The sequence below is a fragment of the Hippopotamus amphibius genome, chromosome 10, assembly GCF_030028045.1.
Source record: "Hippopotamus amphibius kiboko isolate mHipAmp2 chromosome 10, mHipAmp2.hap2, whole genome shotgun sequence".
NCBI classification, from domain to species: domain Eukaryota; kingdom Metazoa; phylum Chordata; class Mammalia; order Artiodactyla; family Hippopotamidae; genus Hippopotamus; species Hippopotamus amphibius.
The window spans coordinates 30360712-30384697 of NC_080195.1; the positions used below are offsets into that span (position 1 = coordinate 30360712).

Sequence of the window (23986 nt, forward strand, 5' to 3'; positions counted from 1 at the left end):
AATTGTCCCACCACCACGTATTGAAAAGACTGTCTTTTCCCCATTGTGTGTTCATATCTCTTTTGTCCTCAATTATCAACCATATAAACTTGGATTTATTTCTGGGCTCTCTGTTCTGTTCCATGAACCTATGTGTCTGTTTTTTGTGTCAGTACCATACTTTTTAATTAATACAGCTTTGTAGTATAGTTTGCAATCAGAGAATGAGATGTGTCCAGCTGTGTTCATTTTCTCAAGATTGCTTAGGCAATTTGGGGTATTTTGGGGATCCATCCAAATTATAGTATTCTTTGTTCAAGTTTTTTGAAAAATGCCATTGGTATTTTGATAGGATTGCATTGAATCTGTAGATTGTATGAGATTTTAACATAATAATTCTTCCACTACAGGAACACATATGTCTTTCCATCTGTTTGTGTTCTCTTCAGTTTCTTTCATCAGCGTTTTATGAGTTTTCTAGTACAGGTCTTTTTACATGTTGGTTAGATTCATTCATGAGTCTTTTAATCTTTTGATGTGATAATAAATGGGATTGTTTTCTTAACATCTCTTTCTGATAGATTTTATTAGTGTATAGAAACGCAACTGATTTCTTTATATTAATTTTGTATCCTGCAGCTTTACTAAATTCATTGATGAGCTCTAATAGTTTTTTTTTGTGTGTGTGGTATCTTTAGGGTTTTCTATATATGGTATTGTGACACCTGCAAACAGTGGCAGTTTTACTTCCTCTTTTCCAATTTGGATTCCTTTTATTTCTTTTTCTAGTTTGATTGCTGTGGTTAGGACTCCCAATAAAATTATGCATACACAACTGACAGTGCAGAAATACAACAGATCCTAAGAGACTACTACTACAAGCAACTATGTACAAACTTCCAAGACTGAACCAGGAAGAAATAGAAAATATGAACAGACCAATCACAAACAGTGAACTTGAAACTGTAACTAAAAATCTTGCAACAAACAAAAGTCCAGGGCCAGATGACTTTACAGGTCAATTCTGTCAAACATTTAAGAAGAGTTAACACCTATCTTTCTGAAACTATTCCAAAAAATTGCAGAGGAAGGAACACTTCCAAACTCATTCTGTGAGACCACCATCACCCTGATACCAAAGTCAGACAAAGATACCACAAAAAAGAAAATTACAGGCCAATATCACTGATGAAAATAGACACAAAAATCCTCAACAGAATACTAGCAAACCAAATCCAATAATACATTAAAAGAATCATACACCATGATCAAGTGGGATTTATTCCAGGTATACAGGAGTTTTCAATATCTGCAAATCAAGCATTGTTTTATACCACATTAACAAACTGAAGAATAAAAACCATATGATCATCTGAGTAGATGCAGCAAAAGGTTTTGGTAAAATTCAACATTGAGTTATGATAAAAACTCTCCAGAAAGTGAGCACAAAGGGACCATACCTCAACATAATGAAGGCTGTATACAACAAACCCACAGCTAACATCATACTCAACGGTGAAAAGCTGAAGGCATTCCCATTATGATCAGGAACAAGACAAGGATGTCCACTCTCACCACTTCTATTCAGCATAGTTTTGGAAGTCCTAGCAACGGCACTCAGAGAGGAAAAAGAAATAAAAGGAATCCAAACTGTAAGAGAAGTAGTAAAGCTGTCACTGTTTGCAGATGACATGATACTATACATAGAAAATCCTAAAGATGCTACCAGAAAACTATTAGAGCTCATCAATGAATTTGGTAAAGTTGCAGGATACAAAATTAACACACACAAATCTGTTGCATTTCTGTACATTAACAATGAAACGTCAGACAAAGAAATGAAGGAAACAGTCCCCTTTACCATTGCATCAAAAAGAATAAAATACCTAGGAATAAACCTACCTAAGGAGGCAAAAGACCTGTACTTCAAAACTGTAAGAGACTGATGAAAAAAATTGAAGATGACGCAGATGAAATATATACACGTGTTTTTAAACACTTCTGTAAATGCATTACAGAATGACTATTACATCCATCCCCTGAAATAACACTGTTCTCAATGTAGCAAGAGGTTAGCACTATTACCACCTTTACAGAAAATTCTTAGTTCCCAGTCTGCCATGTACATCCTTTGCTTTCTGGTCCCAAGGAGTCAAATCAATATTAGTGACTTCTGTATTCTCTTAGTGGTCTTTGTGCAAATATAAGCAAATAAATGTATTTATTCATATTCTGTCTTTTTTCTGAAATGAGGATGCATGTTACATAACTCTTATTCTGTCCTTGTTTTATTAACTTAACATATCTTAAAGTCTTCATATTAGAACACAGGGCTCTTATTTAATTTTAACCACTTTATTAAGAGGGTGTAAAAATCATTGTGTGTAGTTTAACTAGTTCCCTAATAATTGTTACTTGGCTTGTTTCCAGTATTTTATTATTTTAAAGAATCTTACAGTGAAAAAAACTTTACATGTGTCATTTTATATATGTGCATGTGTATCTGGAAGGCAGATTCCCACGAGTGATATTTCTAGGTAGTATAACTCTAATTTGGATAGCTAATACCAGATTCTAGCACTGATTTTAGTGCTTTGCACACTCATCAATAACATACGAGAAAGGTCTGTTTCCCCAAATTCTTGCCAAGAAAGTGTATGGTCAAGTTTTTTTTCACCTATCATACATGAGAAATGGTATCTTGGTATAGTTTTAATTTTCATTTCTTTTTGAGGAACTTTATAGATAGATAGGGATAGATAGATGCATATAGATATTGATTTCAATATTGATATAAAGATAGATAAATTTCTTTGCCTTACAATGAGAAGTAGTTTTCTTTCTTAATTGTTAATTTCTCTTTTGACTTGACTTCTTATGTGTTTTTTTTTTTTTTTTTTTTTGCTCACAACATGATTTACTGAATATTTTAAGCTCAATGTTGAGACCTACTGCTCAGGAAAAAAAAATTCTTTCAAAATATGACTGCTCATTGACAATGCACCAGGTGTCCCAAGATGTGTGTGTATTTTTTAACTGCCATACAAAATACTTTTCTTTTTAAAACAGGATTCTTCAGGTTTTTATCTGATGGTTTGTAGAGTTTGAATCATAATTAGAAAGGCCTTCTCACTTTGTGAAGTGAGAAGGAAGTTTTATATTTATTTTCCATGGAAATTTTAGAATCAACCTGTCTAGCTCTTATTTTTTTAGGACTACATTAAATTTATAAATTGAGCTATAGAGAACTATCTAGTCTTCAGATCTCACATTGTGTCTTTCCAGTTTTTGGTGCTTCAGAAGTTAGTTTCTCTTATAGGTTTTATACATATTTTGTCTTTCTAGTTGCTATTGTAAATGTGTCTTCTATCTGCTAACTGGATATTGTTTTTGTGTATAAAATTACTTTAGTTTCATATATTGATTTTATATCCTATTGCCTTACTAAATTTCTTTGTTGTTTTTAATCATTCCTAAGTTGATTATATTGGTTTTTTCGTGCATATAATTATACCATCTGCAAATACAGATAGTTTTATCTCTTTCTCTTTAATTTTATGTTTTCAGTTTCTTTCTCTGTTCTTACTGCTTTGGCTAATTTGGTACAGTTTTAACTAGTAGTGGCCTAGTAGTAACATGGGTCATGTCTGTTTTCTTCTTTACTTGAGGGAATGTTACCTCATTGAGTAATTATATTCTAATGTATAGGTACATCACATTCTTTATCCATTCATCTCTCAATGTGCATTTAAAAAGTGGGCCTCTTGGGCATCATCTTGCATGGCTGGGTGTACTCACTATGCTCTCACCTTCCCTTGTGGGAGAAATCATGGCTAAAGGCATCTCTCTTGGCACTGAGCTGTGCTGCCTTGCGGAAATGGTGACATGGGTAAAGTGACATTGTTTTTACCTTCTTCAATGTGTCTGTTCTTGGATTTTTTGCTCTGGTGTGGTGTGGGACTTTTCCTTGGACTCTTGGGCCACAAAGAGATACTCTCATCTGCGGGTGCCTGTTGAAATTGTTTCTGTGGAGAGATGAGGGCTAAAAAACTCCTATTCTGCCATCTTGCTGATGTCACTCCAGAAAATTAGTACATTATCTCTACTTGTTTATAGTTTACAGGAGGAAGAAATAGTGAGAGTGAGAGCAAGAGCAAGAGCAAGAGTGAGAGAGAGACTCAAACTAATGTATACAAGAGGGCCAGATTAAAGAAGTGCTAATCAAATTAGAAATGGAAAGGCAGATTTAGGCATGTTTAAATTCAGTGAAAGGAGATGGAAAGCATTCCAGTTTATGGAAACAATGTGCTTAGAGATGTGGGACTAAATGACAATTCTTTTCAGAGAATGTGGAATTCACAATTATAACTGGAGCTGAACCTCTGAAGGAGGGGAGGGATACAAGAAACGCTGAAGAAGTAAAACAGTAAATCTTGATAAATGATTTGATGTGGAGACTGGGTGGGCAGTATTAAGTGAAAAATAGCTATTATTGAATCCAGCTTATCAGGAGTATGCATAGTTTGGGGGAAATTCTTATCTATTGAGAGAACTATCTTGAATAAAGAAAGACTGTAAATCATACTTAGATATTGGAATATATAGCCAAAGTTGTTGGGCATTAAAGGCAAACACTTGGAAACAAGTGCAGGAGGGGTTCGGTACACACAATATCAGAGACAGAATAAAGGGGCAGTGGAGAGACAGTGCAGCTGTGAAGTGGAGTGCAGTTGAGACTGAGGGGGCATTTCAAATTGAGAATTGAGTACCAAGCTCTTTTACATACATCCTGGAATGTTTGTTTTGGCTGGAGCTCTTAAGATGGCAGACCGTGTCTGGAGCATCTGTATCTTAGTGATGGAGGGTGTGGCTCTGGGTCCAAACTGTTGAAGTTCATATTCTTCAGCAGCACTTATTGACTATGCTGCCCTGAGCAAGTTACTTGTACTTCCCATCTGATGTTTGATTTGTTCAGTGGGGAAAAAATAGTATCTATTTCACTGGTGGGATTTGAGGATTAAATAGAATAATTTATGTAAACCTCTGAGAATAGTGCTATTATTATATGGCACTTTGTATGGACTGTTTGGCAAAGCAGGAAAAAAATAATGTTAGGTTGTAGAACAATAAAGTCATTCCAGTGAGAAACTGGTGAACTTTTCTACATTTGAGTGAAAACTTTTAATCCACACATTAAAACTGTTTTTCATTGTCATCCAAAAAATGCTTTTGATTGAAATGTTTGATCAAAGACTTTGGTAACCTTAAGCAAATGTCATAAGAACAGTATAGTCATCAAAAACTTGGATCCACTGGATATGTTTTAGAAACCCAGAGTGCTTAATCTCATTTAATGAAGACTATTTTACATATTTGAAACAATTAAGGACATACAGAAAGATTGTACTTCAGTTTGCTTCAGACTAGAATTTTATGACCTACAGACAAATTATTAGCAGGACTTAACCACATAAGCATTGTTTGTCAAAGTTAATTATGATTGTATGCTTATTTATTTAGCTATAGAGATTATCCAGATTATATGGGAGCAGCGTTTCCTGGAAAGATGTGTGTTACCAGTCATTCTGCAGGAATTGTTTTGGTATGTAATTAATTAATCTTATTATTTGAAAAAAATACGTTAAAAATTACCCAGCATTACATCATATGTTTTATACACTTTACATTTATGTTTACATTTAGAGATTGCATTTCTATTCCATCACTGTTAAAACTTTGAAGTATGTAGGAGGAATAGTATTCTGAAGTACAAGTGTCTTGTTGCAATTATTTGGAAGTTAAAGTGGAATAAAAATATCATAAATACACATGCATTTCTTAAAATATAGAAGAGTGCATTATGAAAAATTATCTGTAAAGATATTTCTATAACCCAAATAGTCTTTTTCTTGTAGGAATAAAATTGGAGAAATAATCTTACAGATAAAATAGCTTCAATATCAAAACAAATGATCAACCAAAAAGTATGATAAAAATCCTTTAAAATGTTGCAAACTTTTGTAAATAATCTTTAAAAGAAGGCTTTTATGCCTATTTAAAATATTTGTAGTTCTTATAAATATTTTATATATATAAATAAATTGATATAATTAGATGCATCACTGAAAGTGATTCATTGAGCCTTTTCCCCACCTATTCATCCTTTTTAAAAATGTTTAAATATTATATTTTTAAATTACAAAGTAATTTATGTTATTCATGTCCATTTTTAAAAGAACATATAAAAACATAAAAGGAAACATATAATCTGGCATCTTCCCAGGGATGAAGGGATAATCACTGTTAACACTTTGATTGATATGTATCGTCTACTTTGTTTTTTGTTGTTTTTAAATATTTATTTCATTTTATTTATTTATTTGGTTGTGTCAGGTCTTAGTTGTGGCAGGCGGGCTCCTTAGTTGTGGCTCGCTGGCCTCTTATCTGCAGCTCACTGGCTCCTTAGTTGTGGCATGCAAACTCTTAGCTGTAGCATGCATGTGGGATCTAGTTCCCTGACCAGGGATTGAACCCTGGCCCCCTGCATTGGGAGCACAGAGTCTTAACCACTGCTCCACCAGGGGAGTCCCTGTATGTTCTGCTTTAAGTTTTTAATCTGTTACTGTGGCTCCCCACTATATGTTTTTGCAAAAATGGGATTTTGCATACATATTTTTATTTCTGATACTCTTCCATATTGTTATTACAGAACTTATGAATGCATGCATGTATATGTAAAATTGTTTAAATTATAGGTATAAAAAGCAAAAATTCATAGTAAAACTCTCTTCTTTATCCCCTTCACGAAGACCTATTTAAGAATTTATAATTACTATTTAAATTCTCTGATAGCGAAGTTTATTTAAAATTATTTAAACTTATATCTAGCATTTTAGTGTCATACTTTGACTCCTACTTTGATTAATAAACTTTAGACAACATTGGTAATATTATCTTTGACATATTTAACCCACTCTCTCTATTTGTCATATATATATTGTGGTATTTTTATTATTTTACTAATATTTATAATATTAGTAATCTATATTAAATATGTTCTTAATTATATGTACATGTAATATATATTATAGATATTATATAATATACAGTATATAATTTTGTATAATATATTAAATATTATTGCATAATATATTATCATCTTAATGTGTTTATGTTTTTATTATTTATATTTATTATTTTAAAAAATCTATTTACCTTAAGCAAAGTCCATTGATTATTTGCTATGAAAAATAAGACGTAAAATAGTTGTACACTTCTCATATCCATTAAGAGTTATAAAATTTATAATTTATAGAACTTTTGTACTTTGTCTACAGGTTGATTGTAAAATTAAATCAACAAATGTTATTTTATAGTATTATGAATATAAAAATGATATTAACTCTGAATCAAGAAATAAATATATTGTTATGCTGGTAAATCTTTGATGGCCAAAAGAGGTCCAACCTCAGGCTGCAGGATTGTCGCTTCTCAGTTTTTTTCTAACTTCTTTTACTTCTGTGGGCGGAACCAACTGCCACAGAAAATTAAACTTAATCTTCTTTTTCTTGGAATTCTTTGCTGTTTTCCTGGAATAACTCTTGAGTTTTAAAATTTTAAACACAGTGTATATAAGTGGCAAACACTGAGTTATTTTATTAATGAAAACACTTTTGCTTTCCCTCTACATTTGATTGATAATTTAGCTAGGTTAGAATCCTAGTTCTAATATCCTTCTCTCTCAGCATTCCGAAGATTGATGTGTTGTACTTTTGTCAACTCATTATGAAGTGAAAGGATGGCAAGGAAATTGAGGATATTTGCAAGATAATTTGAACTGGTTAAAGGAGGAGAGAAATCAGTAAGGAGTTTAGGAACAGTGAAAGTGTAGGAACCATGGTCTGGATGTGCTGATGGGCGCACAGATTGTTGTAGTTGAGGTGCTAGTGGAGTTATCAGGAAAGACAGCAGGTGGTCAGGATGTGGGATGTGCAGAGATGATGGAGGACTTGCAGTTTTTGATAAAAGTCTGTTGACTAGGTCTAGAGTGTGAACCATAGGGATGAGTGAGTGAAGCAGGATGTAAGAATTATTAGAGGAGTTGAATTCAAGGAATGATGTTTTTACAAAGCTTTTAATACTTATATTTTTACAAACCTTTATATTTCTTTGTTTGAAAGCTCTTATATTTTTACCACAATTGACTATGTCTCTAAATAAGAGTTGTTTCCTTATTTTAAATATAATATACATTGTATCCTGCTGTATCATTCTGCAAATAGATTTTTTTTTGTTTCTACTTATGATTTTGAGATTTATCCATCCTGACACATGAAATTACAGTTAACTTTTAAAAGTCTTTGTTTTTTAAGAGAAATTTTAGGTTCATAGCAAAATTAAGAGGAAAGTACAGAGATGTCCCACATAGTCCCTGCCCCTACACATGCACTGTTAACATCCACGCCAGAGAGGTACGTTTGTTACAAATGATGGACCTACACTGACACATTATAATCACCAAAAGTTCACAGCTTATATTAGGGTTCATTTTTGTGGTGTACATTGTGTGAGTTTTGACAAATATATGATGACTTATATCTAGCATTTTAGTGTCATAGAAAGTAGTTTCGCTGTCCTCAAAGTCCTTTCTGCCTAGTTAACTTTTTGCCTTGGTGGGTGACACTTTATTATATGAATGCCACACTGTATCCTTTAGGCTTTTCATGGGAATTTTGGTCGTTTCTATTTTTGCCATTACAAACAATATTTAATAAACATCTCAATGCGTAACTCTTCCAATTTCCATTTGATCATTTTGTGAATTGAAATGTAGTTGATGTACAACATTATGCTAGTTTCAGGTGTACTACATAGTGATTTGACATTTGCATACATTACAAAAAGTCATGAAAAGTCGAGTAATTGTCTTTCCCCATACAAAGTCAATATTATTGACCATATTCCTTATGCTGTATATTGTATCCCCATGGCTTATTTATTTTATGACTGGAGGTTTGTACCTCTTAATCCACTTTACCTATTTCACCACCACCCTCACCCCTTTCCCCTCTGGCAGCCACGCATCTGTCTTTGCCACATATGAGTCTGTTTTCATTGTCTTTTGTTTGTTTTGTTTTTAGATTTCAGATACAAGTGAGAACATACATATTTGTCTTTTTCTGTCTGACTTATTTCATTTAGTGTAATACCGTCTAGATAGACCCGTCCATGTTTTTGCAAATGGCAAGATGTCTGTTCAGATCCTCTGCCCATTTTTAAATCAGGTTGATTGGGGATTTTTTGATGGTGAGTTGTGTGAGTTCTTTGTATATTTTGGATATTAACCCCTATTATGTATATTGTTTGCAAATATTTTCTCCCATTCAGTCGGCTACCTTTTATTTTTGTTGGTGGTTTTCTTCACTATGCAAAAGCTTTTTAGTTTGATGTAGTACCATTTGTTTATCGTTACTTTTATTTTCCTGTTTGAGGAGGCAGTTACAAAAAATATTGATTGATGTCAAAAAGCATACTTCCTATGTTTTGTTTTAGGAGTTTTATGATTTCTGGTGTTACATTTAAGTGTTTAATCCATTTCAAGATTTTTTGTGTGTGTATGTGTTTTTTCTTGTCTGTGATGTGAGAAAGTAGTCCAGTTTGATTCTTTTGCATGTACCTGTCCAGTTGTCCCAACACCACTTATTGAAGAGACTATCTTTTCCCCATTAATTATTCTTGCCTCCTTTGTCATAGCTTAACTGACCATATAAGCTAGGGTTTATTTCTAGACTCTCAATTCTGTTTTTTGTACCAGCATACTGTTTTGGTTACTGTAGCTTTGTAGTATAATCTGAAATCAGGGCACATGATAGCTTCAACTTTGTTCTTTCTCAAGATTGTTTTGACTATCCCAGGACTTTTTAGAAGTATTTGTTCCAGTTCTGTGAAAAATGCCATTGGTATTTTGATGGGATGATTGAAGCCAAGTAGATTGCCTTGACTATTGTGGTCATTTTAGCAATATTAATTATTCCAGTTCATGAACCCATATATCTTTCCTTTTATATGTGTTGTCTTCAATTTCTTTCATCAGTGTTTTATAGTTTTTCTGAGTACCAGTCTTATACCTCCTTGGTTAGATTTATTCCCAGGTTTTCTTTCTTGTGTGGTTTTTTTTTTTTTTTTTTTTTGATGCAATTTTAAAGGGGATTGTTTTCCTAAAATTTCTTTCTGATAGTTTATTGTTAGTATATAGGAATGCAACAACAGATTTATAGGGATGTGTCCTGCAACTTTACTGAATTCATTTATTAGGTCTAATAGTTTTTTGTGGCATCTTTAGGATTTTCTACATATAGTATCATGACATCTGCAAACAGTGACAGTTTTGCTTCTTCCTTTCTAATTTGAATTCTTTTTATTTCTTTTCTAGTCTAATTACTGTGGCTAGGACTTCTAATACTATGTTGAATAAAAGTGGCAAGAGGGAACATCCTTGTCTTATTCCTGAGCTTAGAGGACATGCCTTCAGCTTTTCACTGTTGAGTATGATATTAGCTGTGGGTTTGACCTGTATGAACTTTGTTATGTTGATGTATGCTCTTTCTACACCAACTTTGTTGAGAGTTTTTTTAAAATCATAAATGGATGTTGAATTTTGTCAAAAGCTTTTTCAGCATCTACTGTATTCTTCAGTTTGTTAATGTGGTGTATCACACTTATTGATTGGCAGATATTGAACCATCCTTGCATCCCTGGGATAATCCCACATGATCATGGTGTATGATTCTTTTAAGAATTGTTGAATTTGATTTGCTAATATTTTGTTGAGGATTTTTGCACCTATGTTTATTAGTGATATTGGCCTGTAATTCTGTGTGTGTGTGTGTGTGCATGCGCGCGTGTGTGGTATCTTTGTCTGGTTTTGGATTCAGAATGATGCTGACCTTGTAGAATGAATTTGGAAGCATTCCTTCCTCTTCAAAATTTTGGAAGGATAGGTGTTCACTTTTCTTTAAATGTTTGGTAGAATTGACCTGTGAATCTGTTAGTGGCCTGGACTTTTGTTTTCTGGGAGTCTTTTGGGTTTTGATTCAATTTTATTGTTGGTAATTGGTCTGTTTAAATTTTCTATTTCTTTGTAATTTAGTCTTGGAAGATTGTATATTTCTGAGAATTTGTCCATTACTAGTAGGTTGTTCAGCTTGTTGGTGTATAACTGTTCATAGTAATCCCTCATAATACTTTATATTTCTGTAGTGTCTGTTGTAAATTCTCCTCTTTAGTTACTGATTTTATTTAGACTCCCTCTTTTTTCTTGATGAGCCTGGTGAAAGGTTTATCAATTTTTAAAAATCTTTTCAAAGAACCAGCTCTTAGTTTCATTGGTCTTTTCTATTGCATTTTTTTGGCCTCTATTTCATTGATTTCCTCTCTGATCTTTATGATTTTCTTCTTTCTAAGAACTTTAGGCTTTGTTTATACTTCTCCTAGTTCTTTTAGGTTTAAGGTTATATTGTTTGATATTTTTCTGGTTACTTGAGGTAGGCTTGTTGTGCTCTGGTCTTCCCTCTTAGAAGTGCCTTTGCTTCATCCTGTAGATTTTGTATCATTGTGTTTCCATTTTCATTTATCTCAAGGTATATTTTGATTTCCTCTTTATTTCTCCAGTGACCCATTGGTTGTTTAGTAGCATATTGTTTACACTCCATGTGTTTGTATTGTTTGCAGTTTTTTTCTTGTTGATGATTTTTAATCTTATGTCCTGTGGTGAGAACAGATACTTGATATGATTTTAGCCTCCCTAAATTTATTGAAACATTTTGTAGCCTAGCATGTATTCTGTCCAGGAGAGTGTTCCATGTACACTTGAAAAGAATGTATAGTTTGCTGTTTTTGGATGGAATCTGTTAATTTCATCTATTATCTATTATATTTTTAATTCTGTCTGTCTAAAGTGTCATTTAAGGCCATTGTTTCCTTGTTGGTTTTGGATGGTTTTTCCATTGATGTATGTAGGGTGTTAAATTCCCCTCCTATGTTGAATCACTGTCAGTTTTCCCCTTTAGGTTGTTAATATTTGCTTTACGTATTTAGGTGCTCCTGTGTTGAGTGTATATGTATTTACAATTTTTGTATCTTCTTGTTGGATTGATCCCTTTATCATTATGTAATGTTCTTCTTTTTGTTTATTATAGTCTTTGATTTAAAGTCTATTTGCCTAACATATGGTGCTGTCCCAGCTCTCTTCATTTTTATTTGCATGGAATATCATTTTCCTTTCTCTTACTTTCAGTCTGTGCATGTCTTTAGAGCTGAAGTGAGTCTCTTGTAGGCAGCATACATACGGGTCTTGTTTTTTGTTTCTATTCAGCCACTCCATGTCTTCTCATTGGAGCTTTTAGTCCATTTACATTTAAATAAATATTGCTAAGTATGTACTTATTTCCATTTTGTTTTTTGTTTTCTGATTATTGTTGTGGTTCTTTTTTGTTCCTTTCTTCTTTTTTTTCTTCCCTTTTGATGTGAGGTCTATTTTTGGTGTTTTGTTTGGATAACTTTCCTTTTTTGTATATGTGTATCTATTATGAGTTTTTGGTTTGTGGTTACCACGAATTCATATATAACAACCTGCATATGTACGTGGTTATTTTAAGTCAATAATCCCTTAAATTTGAATGCATTCTAACAATCTGACATTTATACACCCCCTGCCCATGTTCAATATTGTTTTTTTAATTAATTAATTAATTAAATTTATTTATTGGCTGTGTTGGGTCTTCGTTGCTGCACATGGGCTTTCTCTAGTTGCTGCGAGCAGGGGCTACTCTTCATTGTGGTGCACAGGCTTCTCATTGTAGTGGCTTCTTTTGTTGTGGAGCATGGGTTCCAGGCACATGGGCTTCAGTAGTTGTGGCACATGGGCTCAATAGTTGTGGCTCATGGGCTCCAGGACACAGGCTCAATAGTTGTGGCACACAGGCTTAGTTGCTCCATGGCATGTGGAATCTTCCCAGAGCAGGGCTCGAACCCATGTCTCCTGCATTGGCAGGCAGACTCTCAATCACTGCACCACCTAGGAAGTCCGCATGTTTAATATTTTTGATATCATATTTTACACTTTTTTTGTGTATCCCTTACTACATACTGTGGATATAGATGACTTTACTACTTTTATATTTTAACCTTTCTGCTAGTTTTATACACCTTTACTATACGTTTGCCTTTCCAAAAATATTTTTTTCATTTCATAATTTTCATGTTTGTAGACATGGCCTTTGTGCTTAGAGAAGTCCCTTCAACATTTTTTATAAAGCCAGTTTTATGGTGAACTCTTTTAGCTTTTGCTTGTTTGTAAAACATTTGTCTCTCCTTTAATTCTGAATGATAACCTTGCCTGGTAAAGTTTTCTTGGTTGTAGGTTTTTTTCTTCCTAGTCACTTTGAATATATCATCATGCCACTCCCTTCTGGCCTGCAGAGTTTCTACAGAAAAGTCAGAAGATAGTCTTATGGGAGTTCCCTTGTATGTAACTAGTTGCTTTTTTCTGGCTGCTTTTAATATTTCTATAATTTTTGACATTTTAATTATAACATGTCTTGGTGTGGACCTCTTTGAGTTCATCTTGTTTGGGACTCTGTGCTTTTTAGACCTGGGTATCTGTTTCTTTCTCCAGGTTAGGGAAATTTTCAGCTGTTATTTCTTCAATTATGTTCTCTGCCCCTTCACTCTCCTTTCTCATTCCAGGACCTCTGTAATGGAAATGTTAGTATGCTTGAGGTTGTTCCAGAAGTCTCTCTCAAACTGTTTTCATTAATTTTTTTTTTCTTTTTTCTTTCCTGCTTTGGTGATGTTTACTATTCTGTCCTGCAATTTGCTGATCCATTCCTCTACATGATTTGATCTACTGTTGATTTCTTGTACTATAGTCTTAATTTCAGTTATTGTATTCTTCAGCTCTGTTAGGTTCTACTTTACATTTTCTAACTCTTTGTTGAAATTATTGTGTTGTTCATCCATTCTTCTCCAGAGTTTATTGAGCATCTTTAAGATAATTACCTTGAACTCTGTATAAATTGCTTGTCTCACTGTTTAGTTAATTGAAGAACATATTCCTCTGTCTCCTTATTTTGCCCTATTCCTTATATATTTTTTTCTTACTATATTATGAATATTATAAAAGGATACAACTTAGGAAGAGCCAGATGGAAGAGATGCATAGGGCAAGCTATGGGAGAAGTATTGCTGAGTTTCAGTACCCTTCTCAGGAATGCTGAACAGGAGTGTGTTCACAAACCCAGAAGCTCCCTGAAATCCTTCAGGTTTTTTTTTTTTTTTTTAATGGAGGCTTCATTTTGTCCCTTAGCATGGTTGGTTTAATCATTGGCCATAGGTGATTGAACAAAATCTCCAGCCTCTCTTCCCTTCCTAGAGGCCTGGAGCAGGATGAAAGTTCCAGCCCTCTAATCAAGTAGTTGGTTCCCCTGGCAACCAGCCTCCATTCATAGGGTTTCCAAAAATACGTCATTAACATAAACTATGGTTGAAAGGGGCATATTGTGAGTAACAAAAGATGCTCCTTTCACTTTTATCTCTCCTGAGCTTTTTTGGGACCAAAATATCCAAGATATAACAAATGATGCTTTTATCACTTTTGCTTTTACCATTTAGGAAGTTACAATGGCTAAAAACAAAGACCAAAAACAAAGGTATTCAGTTAACACTATACATTTCCCTCTAATGGCTATTTGCATTATATCCCATAAATTCAGACAAGCTGTGTTTTCATTTTCATTTAATTCAAAGAGATCTTGAGACCTCTTCTTTGACCAATTGATTATTTAGAATTATGCTATTTATTTTCCACATATTTCGGGAAAATTCCCGCTATCTTTTTGTTTTTGATTTTTGGTTAATTTTTAGTTTAATTCCGTGTAGCTTGAGAACACACTTAACATGGTTTATTTATATTTTTATAAATATTTAAAGGCATGTTCTATAACACAGAATGCAGGCTATCTTGGTGAGCGATCTATGTGAGCTTAAAAAAAAGGTGTATTTTTCTGTTGTTAAGTGAAGTACTCTATAAATATTAATTAGATCAAATTGATTAATAGTGAATTCTGTGTCATCTGTAGTCCTCCTAACTTTCTACCTGCTTCATCTGTAGATTACTGATAGAGAGATGTTGATATCTCCAACTATTTTAGTAGATTTTTCTCTTTCTCAGTTCCCTCTGATAAATTTTTTTAAATTGAAGTATAATTGTTTGCAGTATTGTGTTAGCTTAAGGTATACAGCATGGTGATTCAGTTATATTTTTATGATTATATTCCATTATAGGTTATTACAAGTTATTGAAATAGTTCCCTGTGTGATACAGTAAATCCTTATTGCTTATCTGTTTTATGTATAACAGTTTGTATCTGTTAATCCCATATTCCTACTTTGTACCTGCCTGCTCCCTCTCACTTTGGTAACCGTTAGTTTGTTTTCTATGTCTTTGATTCTTTTTCTCTTTTGCATATAGATTCATTTGTATTATTTTTTAGACTCCACGTGTAAGTGATACCATACAGTATTTATCTTTGTCTGTCTGACTTACTTCACTAATTATAATACTCTCTAGGTCCGCGCATGTTTCTGAAAATGGCAATATTTCATTGTTTTTTTATGGCTGAGAAATGTTCCAATTTATATGTATTTTTTTAAGCCAATCTGTTGATGAACACTGGTTGATTCCATGTCTTGGCTGTTGTTAATAGTGGTGCTGTGAACGTTGGGGTGCATGTATCTTTTCCAAATAGAGATTTCATTTTTTCCAGATACATACCCGGAAGGGGGATTGCTGGATTCTATTGTAACTCTACTTTTAGTTTTTTTAAGGAACCTCCTTAGTATTTTCAGTAGTGGCTGCACCAATTTACATTCCCACTAACATTGTAGGAAGCTTCCCTTTTCTCCACATCCTCTCCAGCATTTGTTATTTGTAGACTTTTTAATGACAGCTATTCTGACCGGTGTGAGGTGATACCTCATTGTTGTTTTTGATTTGCATTTCTCTGACAGTCAGTGGCATTGAGCATATTTTATGTGCCTGTTGGCCACCTGTATGTCTTTTTTGAAGAAATGTCTATTTAGATTTCTGCCCATTTTTTTGATTGGGTTGTTTATTTTTTTTGTTATTGAGTTGTATGAACTGTTTGTATGTTTAGAAATTAAGCCCTTGTCGGTCACATCATTGGCAAATATTTTCTCCTGGTTTGTAGGTTGTCTTTTTGTTTTATGGTTTCCTTTGCTGTGCAAAATCTTGTAAGTCTGATTAGGTCCCATTTGTTTATTTTTGCTTTTATTTTTATTGCCTTGGGAGATTGACCTAGGAAAATATCACTACAATTTATGTCAGAGAATGTTTTGCCTGTGTTCTCTTTTAGGAGTTTCTTGGTGTTCTGTCTCATATTTAAGTCTTTAAGCCATTTTGAGTTTATCTCTCTGGCCTTTGTTTTAAATCTGTTTTGTCTGATATGAGTATTGCTACCCCCCATTTTCTTGTCATTTTCACTTCCATGAAATATCTTTTCCAACCCCTCACTGTCAATATATATGTGTCTTTGGCCCTAATGTGGGTCCCTTATAGTAGGCAGCACATTGTAGGTTCTTGTTTTATTACCCAGCCTGCCACTCTATGTATTTTGATAGGAGCATTTAGTCCACTGACATTTTTTTTTTAAATTTTTTTAAATTTTTTTTGGGGTACACCAAGTTCAATCGTCTGTTTTTATACACATATCCTCGTATTCCCTCCCTTCCTTGACTCACCCTCTCGAGTCCCCCCCCCCCCCGCCCCAGTCCTCTAAGGCATCTTCCATCCTCGAGTTGGACTCCCTTTGTTATACAACAACTTCCCACTGACTATCTATTTTACAGTTGGTAGTATATATATGTCTGTGCTACTCTCGCTTTGTCTCAGTTTCCCCTTCACCCCCCGCCCCCTCCCATACCTCGAGTTCTCCAGTCCATTCTCTGTATCTGTGTCCTTGTTCTTGTCACTGAGTTCATCAGTACCATTTTTAGATTCCGTATATGTGAGTTAGCATACAATATTTGTCCTTCTCTTTCTGACTTACTTCACTCTGTATGACAGATTGTAGTTCTATCCACCTCATGACATATAGCTCCATCTCATCCCTTTTTATAGCTGAGTAATATTCCATTGTGTATATATGCCACATCTTCTTTATCCATTCATTTGTTGATGGGCATTTAGGGTGCTTCCATGTCCTGGCTATTGTAAACAGTGCTGCAATAAACATTATGGTACAAGTTTCTTTTGGGATTATGGTTTTCTTTGGGTATATGCCCAGGAGTGGGATTACTGGATCATATGGTAGTTCTATTTGTAGTTTTTGAAGGAACCTCCAAATTGTTTTCCATAGTGGCTGTACCAACTTACAGTCCCACCAACAGTGCAGGAGAGTTCCCTTTTCTCCACACCCTCTCCAACATTTGTTGTTTCCAGATTTTGTGATGATGGCCATTCTGATTGGTGTGAGGTGATACCTCAATGTGGCTTTGATTTGCATTTCTCTGATGATGAGTGATGTTGAGCATCTTTTCATGTGTTTGTTGGCCATCTGTATGTCTTCTTTGGAGAAATGTCTATTTAGGTCTTCTGCCCATTTGTGGATTGGGTTATTTGCTTTTTTGGTATTAAGCTTCATGAGCTGCTTGTATATTTTGGAGGTTAATCCTTTGTCCGTTGTTTCATAGGCTATTATTTTTTCCCATTCTGAGGGTTGCCTTTTAGTCTTGTTTCTGGTTTCTTTCACTGTGCAAAAGCTTTTAAGTTTCATGAGGTCCCATTTGTTTATTCTTGATTTTATTTCCATGATTCTAGGAGGTGGGTCAAAAAGGATCAGAGCAGAAAGAGAAATTAAGGAAATTCTCCCATTCACCATTGCAACAAAAAGAATAAAATACCTAGGAATAAACCTGCCTAAGGAGGCAAAAGATCTGTATGCAGAAAACTTTAAGACATTGATGAAAGAAATCAAAGACGACACAAACAGATGGAGGGACATACCATGTTCCTGGATTGGAAGAATCAACATCGTGAAAATGACTGTACTACCCAAAGCAATTTACAGATTCAGTGCAATCCCAATCAAATTACCAATGGCATTTTTCACAGAACTAGAGCAAGAAATCTTACGATTTGTATGGAAACGCAAAAGACCCCAAATAGCCAAAGCAATCTTGAGAAGGAAAAATGGAGTTGGTGGAATCAGGCTTCCTGACTTCAAACTATACTACAAGGCCATAGTGATCAAGACAGTATGGTACTGGCACAGAAATAGAAAGGACGATCAATGGAATAGAATAGAGAACTCAGAAGTAAGCCCAAACACATATGGGCACCTTATCTTTGACAAAGGAGGCACGAGTATACAATGGACAAAAGACAGCCTCTTCAATAAGTGGTGCTGGGAAAATTGGACAGCAACATGTAAAAGAATGAAATTAGAACACTTCCTAACACCATACACAAAAATAAACTCCAAATGGATTAAAGACCTACATGTAAGGCCAGACACTATAAAACTCCTAGAGGAAAACATAGGCAGAACCCTCTATGACATACATCAAAGTCCATTGACATTTAAAGTAGTTACTGAGAAGTACATATTTATTTCCATTTTAAACCTTGTTTTCCAGTTGATTTTGTATTTCTTCTTTGTTCCTTATTATTTTTGCTTTTGCTTTTGTCATTTGGTGGCTTTCTTTTGTATTATGCTTGAATTCCTTTCTTTTTGGTTTTTGTGAATCTGTTGTATGTTTTTGATTTGTGGTTATCCTGGTTTTCAAGTATGTTAGCCCATAACTCTCTGCTTGCTTTAGACTGGTAGTCATATAAGCTCAAACACATCCTAAAAGATCTACATTTTCTTACTCCCTTCCCCCAAGTTTTGTGATTTTACATCTTCATGTTTATCCTTTTGCTGTTCGTTATAGTTATAATCGCTTTCACAGAATTTTTTTATTGCTTTTTAATCTATATACTGGTTTATTTAATTGATCTTCAATCTTTTTATATATTTGCCTTTCCTATTATAATTTTCTCTTTCCTATAGATTCTTACTTCTTTCTATTTAGAGAAGACCTTGCATTATTTCTTTTAGGATAGGTTTAGTATTGCTGTATTTTTTTAGTTTTTCTTTGAGAAATCCTTTATCTCTCCTTCTATTCTAAATGATAATCTTGCTTGGTAGAGTATCTTAGGTTGCAAAGTTTTCCCTTTCAGGCGTTTTGAATATGTCTTGCGACTCCCTTCTGGCCTGCAAAATTTCTGTACAGAGATCAGCTGATAACCTTATGGGGGTTCCCTTGTAATTGACTGTTTTTCTCTTCTTGCCTTTAGAAGCCTCTCTTTATCCTTATCGTTTGCCATTTTAATTATGATATGTCTTGGTGTAGCTCTGTTTGTATTCATCTTGTTTGAGACCCTCTGTGGTTTTTGTACGTGGACATCTGGTTCCTTCTTTAGGTTTGGGAATTTTTCAGCCATAATTTCTTCAAGTATATTTTCAATCCCCTTTTCTCTTTCTTCTCCTTCTGGGATTCCTGTTATGTGTAGATTGGCATGATTTATATTATCTCACAGACCTCATATGTTGCTTTCATTTTTTTTTCATTTGTTTTTCTAGCTGCTGTTCTGATTGCGTGATTTGTATTATTCTATCTTCCAAATCATTTATTTGTTCTTCTACATTATTTAGTTTGCTGTTTATTACCTTTAGCTCATTTTTTGGTTTTGTTTTGTTTTATTTTGTTTTTTGCTTTTTGTGGGCCATGTGGCTTGTGGGATCTTAGTTCCCCAAACCTGTGCCCTCTGCAGTGGAAGCACAGAGTCCTAACCACTGGACTGCCAGGAAATTCCCCTAGCTTGGTTTTTATCTTAGTTAATTAAGTTGTCTAATTTTGTTTGGCTCCTTTTTATAGTTTTTAGTACCTTTTTTCAGTGATGTGCACTTCTATTGATATCTTTCCTAATTCCTTCAGCATTTTTATTACCTGCTTTTTGAACTTGGGGTCTGCTAGATTTGGGAGGTCTGTTTGTTTTTTCAGGGGATTTCTCTTGTTCTTTTCATTTAACTTATAGTTCTCTGACTCTATGAATTTAGGAGAAGCAGTTATCTACTGTGGTGTGAAGGGCTGTTTTTATGTTGGAGTGACCCTGTGTAGACTGTGTGAGTCCAATATTTTTGATTCAGGGGCTGTTTTTGGTGCCTTCCTCAGGATGTGCTGGCCCTTGTCTTCTTGATAGGGGGTGTGCTTGGTGTTGTGGTGACGAGAGCCTGCACTGCGTGCTGGGCAGAGCCTCTTCTTTGCTCTTCAGTTGTCACAGCCCTCTTGGGGGCAGAGTCTGCTCCCCAGATCCATTTCTAAGCTGTGGTGTGAAGTGGGTGGCACTGGAGCACTCCCTCTGGGACAGGAGCTGCTGTGCATTCCTCCCCAGGTGCTCTCCACTAAGATGTGTGACTTCTGCCATCACCTGCATCTTGGTGTGTGTATCCACAAGCTTGCTGCTTCTGGCACCTGGAATTATCTCTGCTGTGGGAGTACCAATAATCAGCTGAGACATCCCTCAGGCATGCATTGCAGGTCTGGGTCCCAAAACACCCTGGTCTGAGAACCCACCAAAACCATAACCCCGTGCCCACTGTGGGAACATGGATAATCAGCTTAGATTTCAACCCCCCGCCTCCACATGTGGGTGCCCCAAAAGTTTGCCCAAAAGGAACCCTCAGTGGTGGAACCTTGCCCTGTTGTGAGAATGCTGAAAAGGAGGCTGCTGTGGTGGACCCATGACCCTCCTTTCACACGTTGACAGTGGGGCTCTTATGGTGGCCCCGCACTCTGTTCTCTGTGTACCCCCAGCTGCGACCTGGGCCACACTCCAGGTCCTTTAGGCTGTCTCTGTACAGCCAAACTGAGTCCTATCCCTGGACTGTCTACTAAAGCCCGAGCTTCACAACCCAGCCACTGGGCACACCAGCAGGCATGTGGGATGTGCAGTGGCATGGCAAGGGTGGTCTGTGCTGGTCTCTCTGTACCGTGCTGGGCCACAGGCCACCTCCCACACTCTCCCCTTGAGCCTCCGAAGTTCCCTATCTGTCCCACCATACCTCCTAGCTGGTGAAGGAGATTCCTGGGGAGGGAACCTTTTTCTTCTTTCACAGCTCCCTCCCAGGGGCACAGGTCCCATCCTGATTCCTCTTCTCCTCCCTTTTCCCTTTATTCTACTCCAGTCTGTGGGGATATTTCTTGCAGCAGTTTGGTTGTATGAGATCTTCTGCCTGTTCTCAGTAGGTATTCTATGAAACTGATTCTGCATGTAGATGTGTTTTGGAGGTATTTGTGGGAGGAGGTGAGTTCCAGGTCCCTCTACTCTGCCATCTTGATCTCCTCCTTCTCAGAAGCATTTTTAAACTTTATGCTTTTACTTCTCTTCCCCCTCAGGTTCTTATGCCTTTTTTAGTTATTGATGTTATAGTTTACATATTTTTTATATTGTGTATCCCATAACACATATTGTACTATGATTATTTTTAGTATATTTGTTTTTTCACTTTTAAACTAGAGTGAATTATGCACCATGATTACACTATTACAGAATCTAACTTTGACTATTTATTTACCATTAGCAGTGAGTTTTATGCTACTTTCTCATGTTTTAATGATGCATTATTTCACTTCAACTCAAAGAACTCCTTTTAGCATTTCTTGTAAGGCATGTCTAGTGGTAATGAACTCCCTCAGCTTTTATTTATTTGGGAATCATGATCTCTTCTTCCTTTCTGAAGCACAGCTTTGCTGGGCATAGCATTCTTGGTTGACAGTTTTTTCTTTCAATATTTTGAATATGTAATCCCATTCTCTCCTCACCTGAAATATTTCTGGTGAGAAATCTGCTCATGGTCTTATGGGGGTTCCCTTGTACGTAACTTGTTTTTTTTTCCTCTTTTTTCAAAATTCTGTCTTTGTCTTTACTTTTGGCAATTTAATTATAATGTGTTCCGGTGTAGCCCTGTTCAGATTCAATCTATTTAGGGTCCTTTGTGCCTCATATATTTGGATGTCTATTTCTTTCCCAGTTTTTGGAAGTTTCCAGCCATTATTGCTTTACGTGTACTTTCTGTCCCTGTCTCTTCTCCCTCTGGAATCCCCATGATATGGATATTGATGTGTGTGTGCGTGCATGTGCACATTTGTCCCATAGTGCTGTAGGCTTTCTTCTCTTTTTCATTCTTTTTTTACTTTTGCTCATTTGAGTGGATAATTTTAAATATTCCTGCCTTCTAGATCACTGATTCTGTATTTTGCGTGGTCAGTTCTATTGTTGAAACTCTCTATTGAATACTTCAGTTGTATTTTTCAGCTCTAGGATATCTTTTTTTTAAAAAAGATTTATTATTTATTTATTTATTTGTTTATTTATTTTTTATCTTTGGCTGCATTGGGTCTTTGTTGCTGCACATGGACTTTCTCTAGTTGTGGCGAGTGGAGCTATTCTTCGTTGTGGTGCACGGGTTTCTTATTGTGGTGGCTTCTGGTTGCAGAGCACGGGCTCTAGGCTCTTGGGCTTCAGTAATTGCAGCACATGGGCTCAGTAGTTGTGGCTCGAGGGCTCTAGAGCACAGGCTCAGCACATGGGCTTAGTTGTTCCACAGCACGTGGGATCTTCCTGGAGCAGGGATTGAACCTGTGTCCCCTGCATTGGCAGGCAGATCCTTAACCACTGTGCCACCAGGGAAGCCCTAGGATATCTTTTTCAATGGTTTCTATTTCTTGAACTTATTTTGTTTATTCATTGCTTTACTAATTTCATTTAGTTATCTGTATGTTCTAGTAGTTCACTAAACTTCTTTAAGAAGATTATTCTGAATTATGTCTCTGACAGTTCATAGATCTCCATTTCTTTTTGGTCAATTTTTTTCAGCATTTTTAGTTTCATTTGATGGTGTCACATTCACCTGATTTTTCTTGCTCCTTCAACCCTTACTTCGGTATCTGTGCATTTGAGTAATTGGTCTCCTCTTCCAGACTTTACAGGTTCACTTTGGCAGAGACAGGTGGTTCTTCACTAGTCAGCTCAGTTTAGGTTTCTGGACGTGTCCTTGGGCAGGCAGGGTCTATTTTTCGGTGAGGCCACTGTCCAAGCTGTAAGGTCAGGGGTAGGGGTACCACTTGCTATTAACTATTGGATAGCACTGCTGACGTGGTTCCCTGCCCAAGCGAGGCAGTAGGATATACTTTGTAGTTGTCTAGGTTCACTGGTCAGGCTTTCTAAAAGGCCAGGACAGGGAACTTTACTCAACAGTAGCTGGGGGATGAATTAGCTTCCCTGCCCTGACAGGGCAGCAGAATAGGCCACATGACCTACATGGCTCTTTGTTTGTGGACTCACATTAGGCAGACTGTGCCCTTAATTCCTTGGCCACGTGGGGCCATCAGGTTTTGCTCTGAAGATGGGGAAAACCATGGGCTGTTCTCTCTGTTCAAGTGCCACTGTAAGCAGAGTTGTTGGACGGGCAGCACAGCTTCCTGTGTGCGCTGGCTAGATTCATTGGTTGGGCTTTCTGAAGGTTATATTTAGCAATGGGCCGGGCTGTGAATTTGTTTCCTTGCCCAGGGCGGAGTGGGAGAACCAGCTTAGCTCCTTGTTTGTGGTCTTGACTCGGGCCAACCAGCACTCCAAGTTTCCTGGCTAAACAGTGCCACGAGCTTTGCTCTGAACAATGAACTCTGCCTGCCATACTCTCTGCTCAAGTGTGGCTGCAGTATGCAGCTACCAGGTGTTCTGATGAGTCTTCTGGTCAGGGGACTGGGTGGAGGTGAGTGGCAGACCATGTTCCATGGCTAGCAAGACTTTTCATCTGAGGACTCAAATCAAGCAGACCTGCACCTCACTGACTTGCCTGGTCATACTGTTCCACTGTCCTGGCTC

At 35.9% G+C, this 23986-nt stretch overlaps 1 protein-coding gene across 1 annotated transcript in view; it reads left to right on the plus strand.

The window, feature by feature from the left end:
- ADAM32 (ADAM metallopeptidase domain 32) overlaps positions 1 to 23986 on the plus strand; it is a 155617-nt gene that overhangs the window by 43651 nt on the left and 87980 nt on the right. Inside the window, 1 exon segment of the mRNA XM_057696399.1 lies at positions 5500 to 5581. Within this exon segment, the coding sequence (XP_057552382.1) occupies positions 5500 to 5581 (82 nt within the window).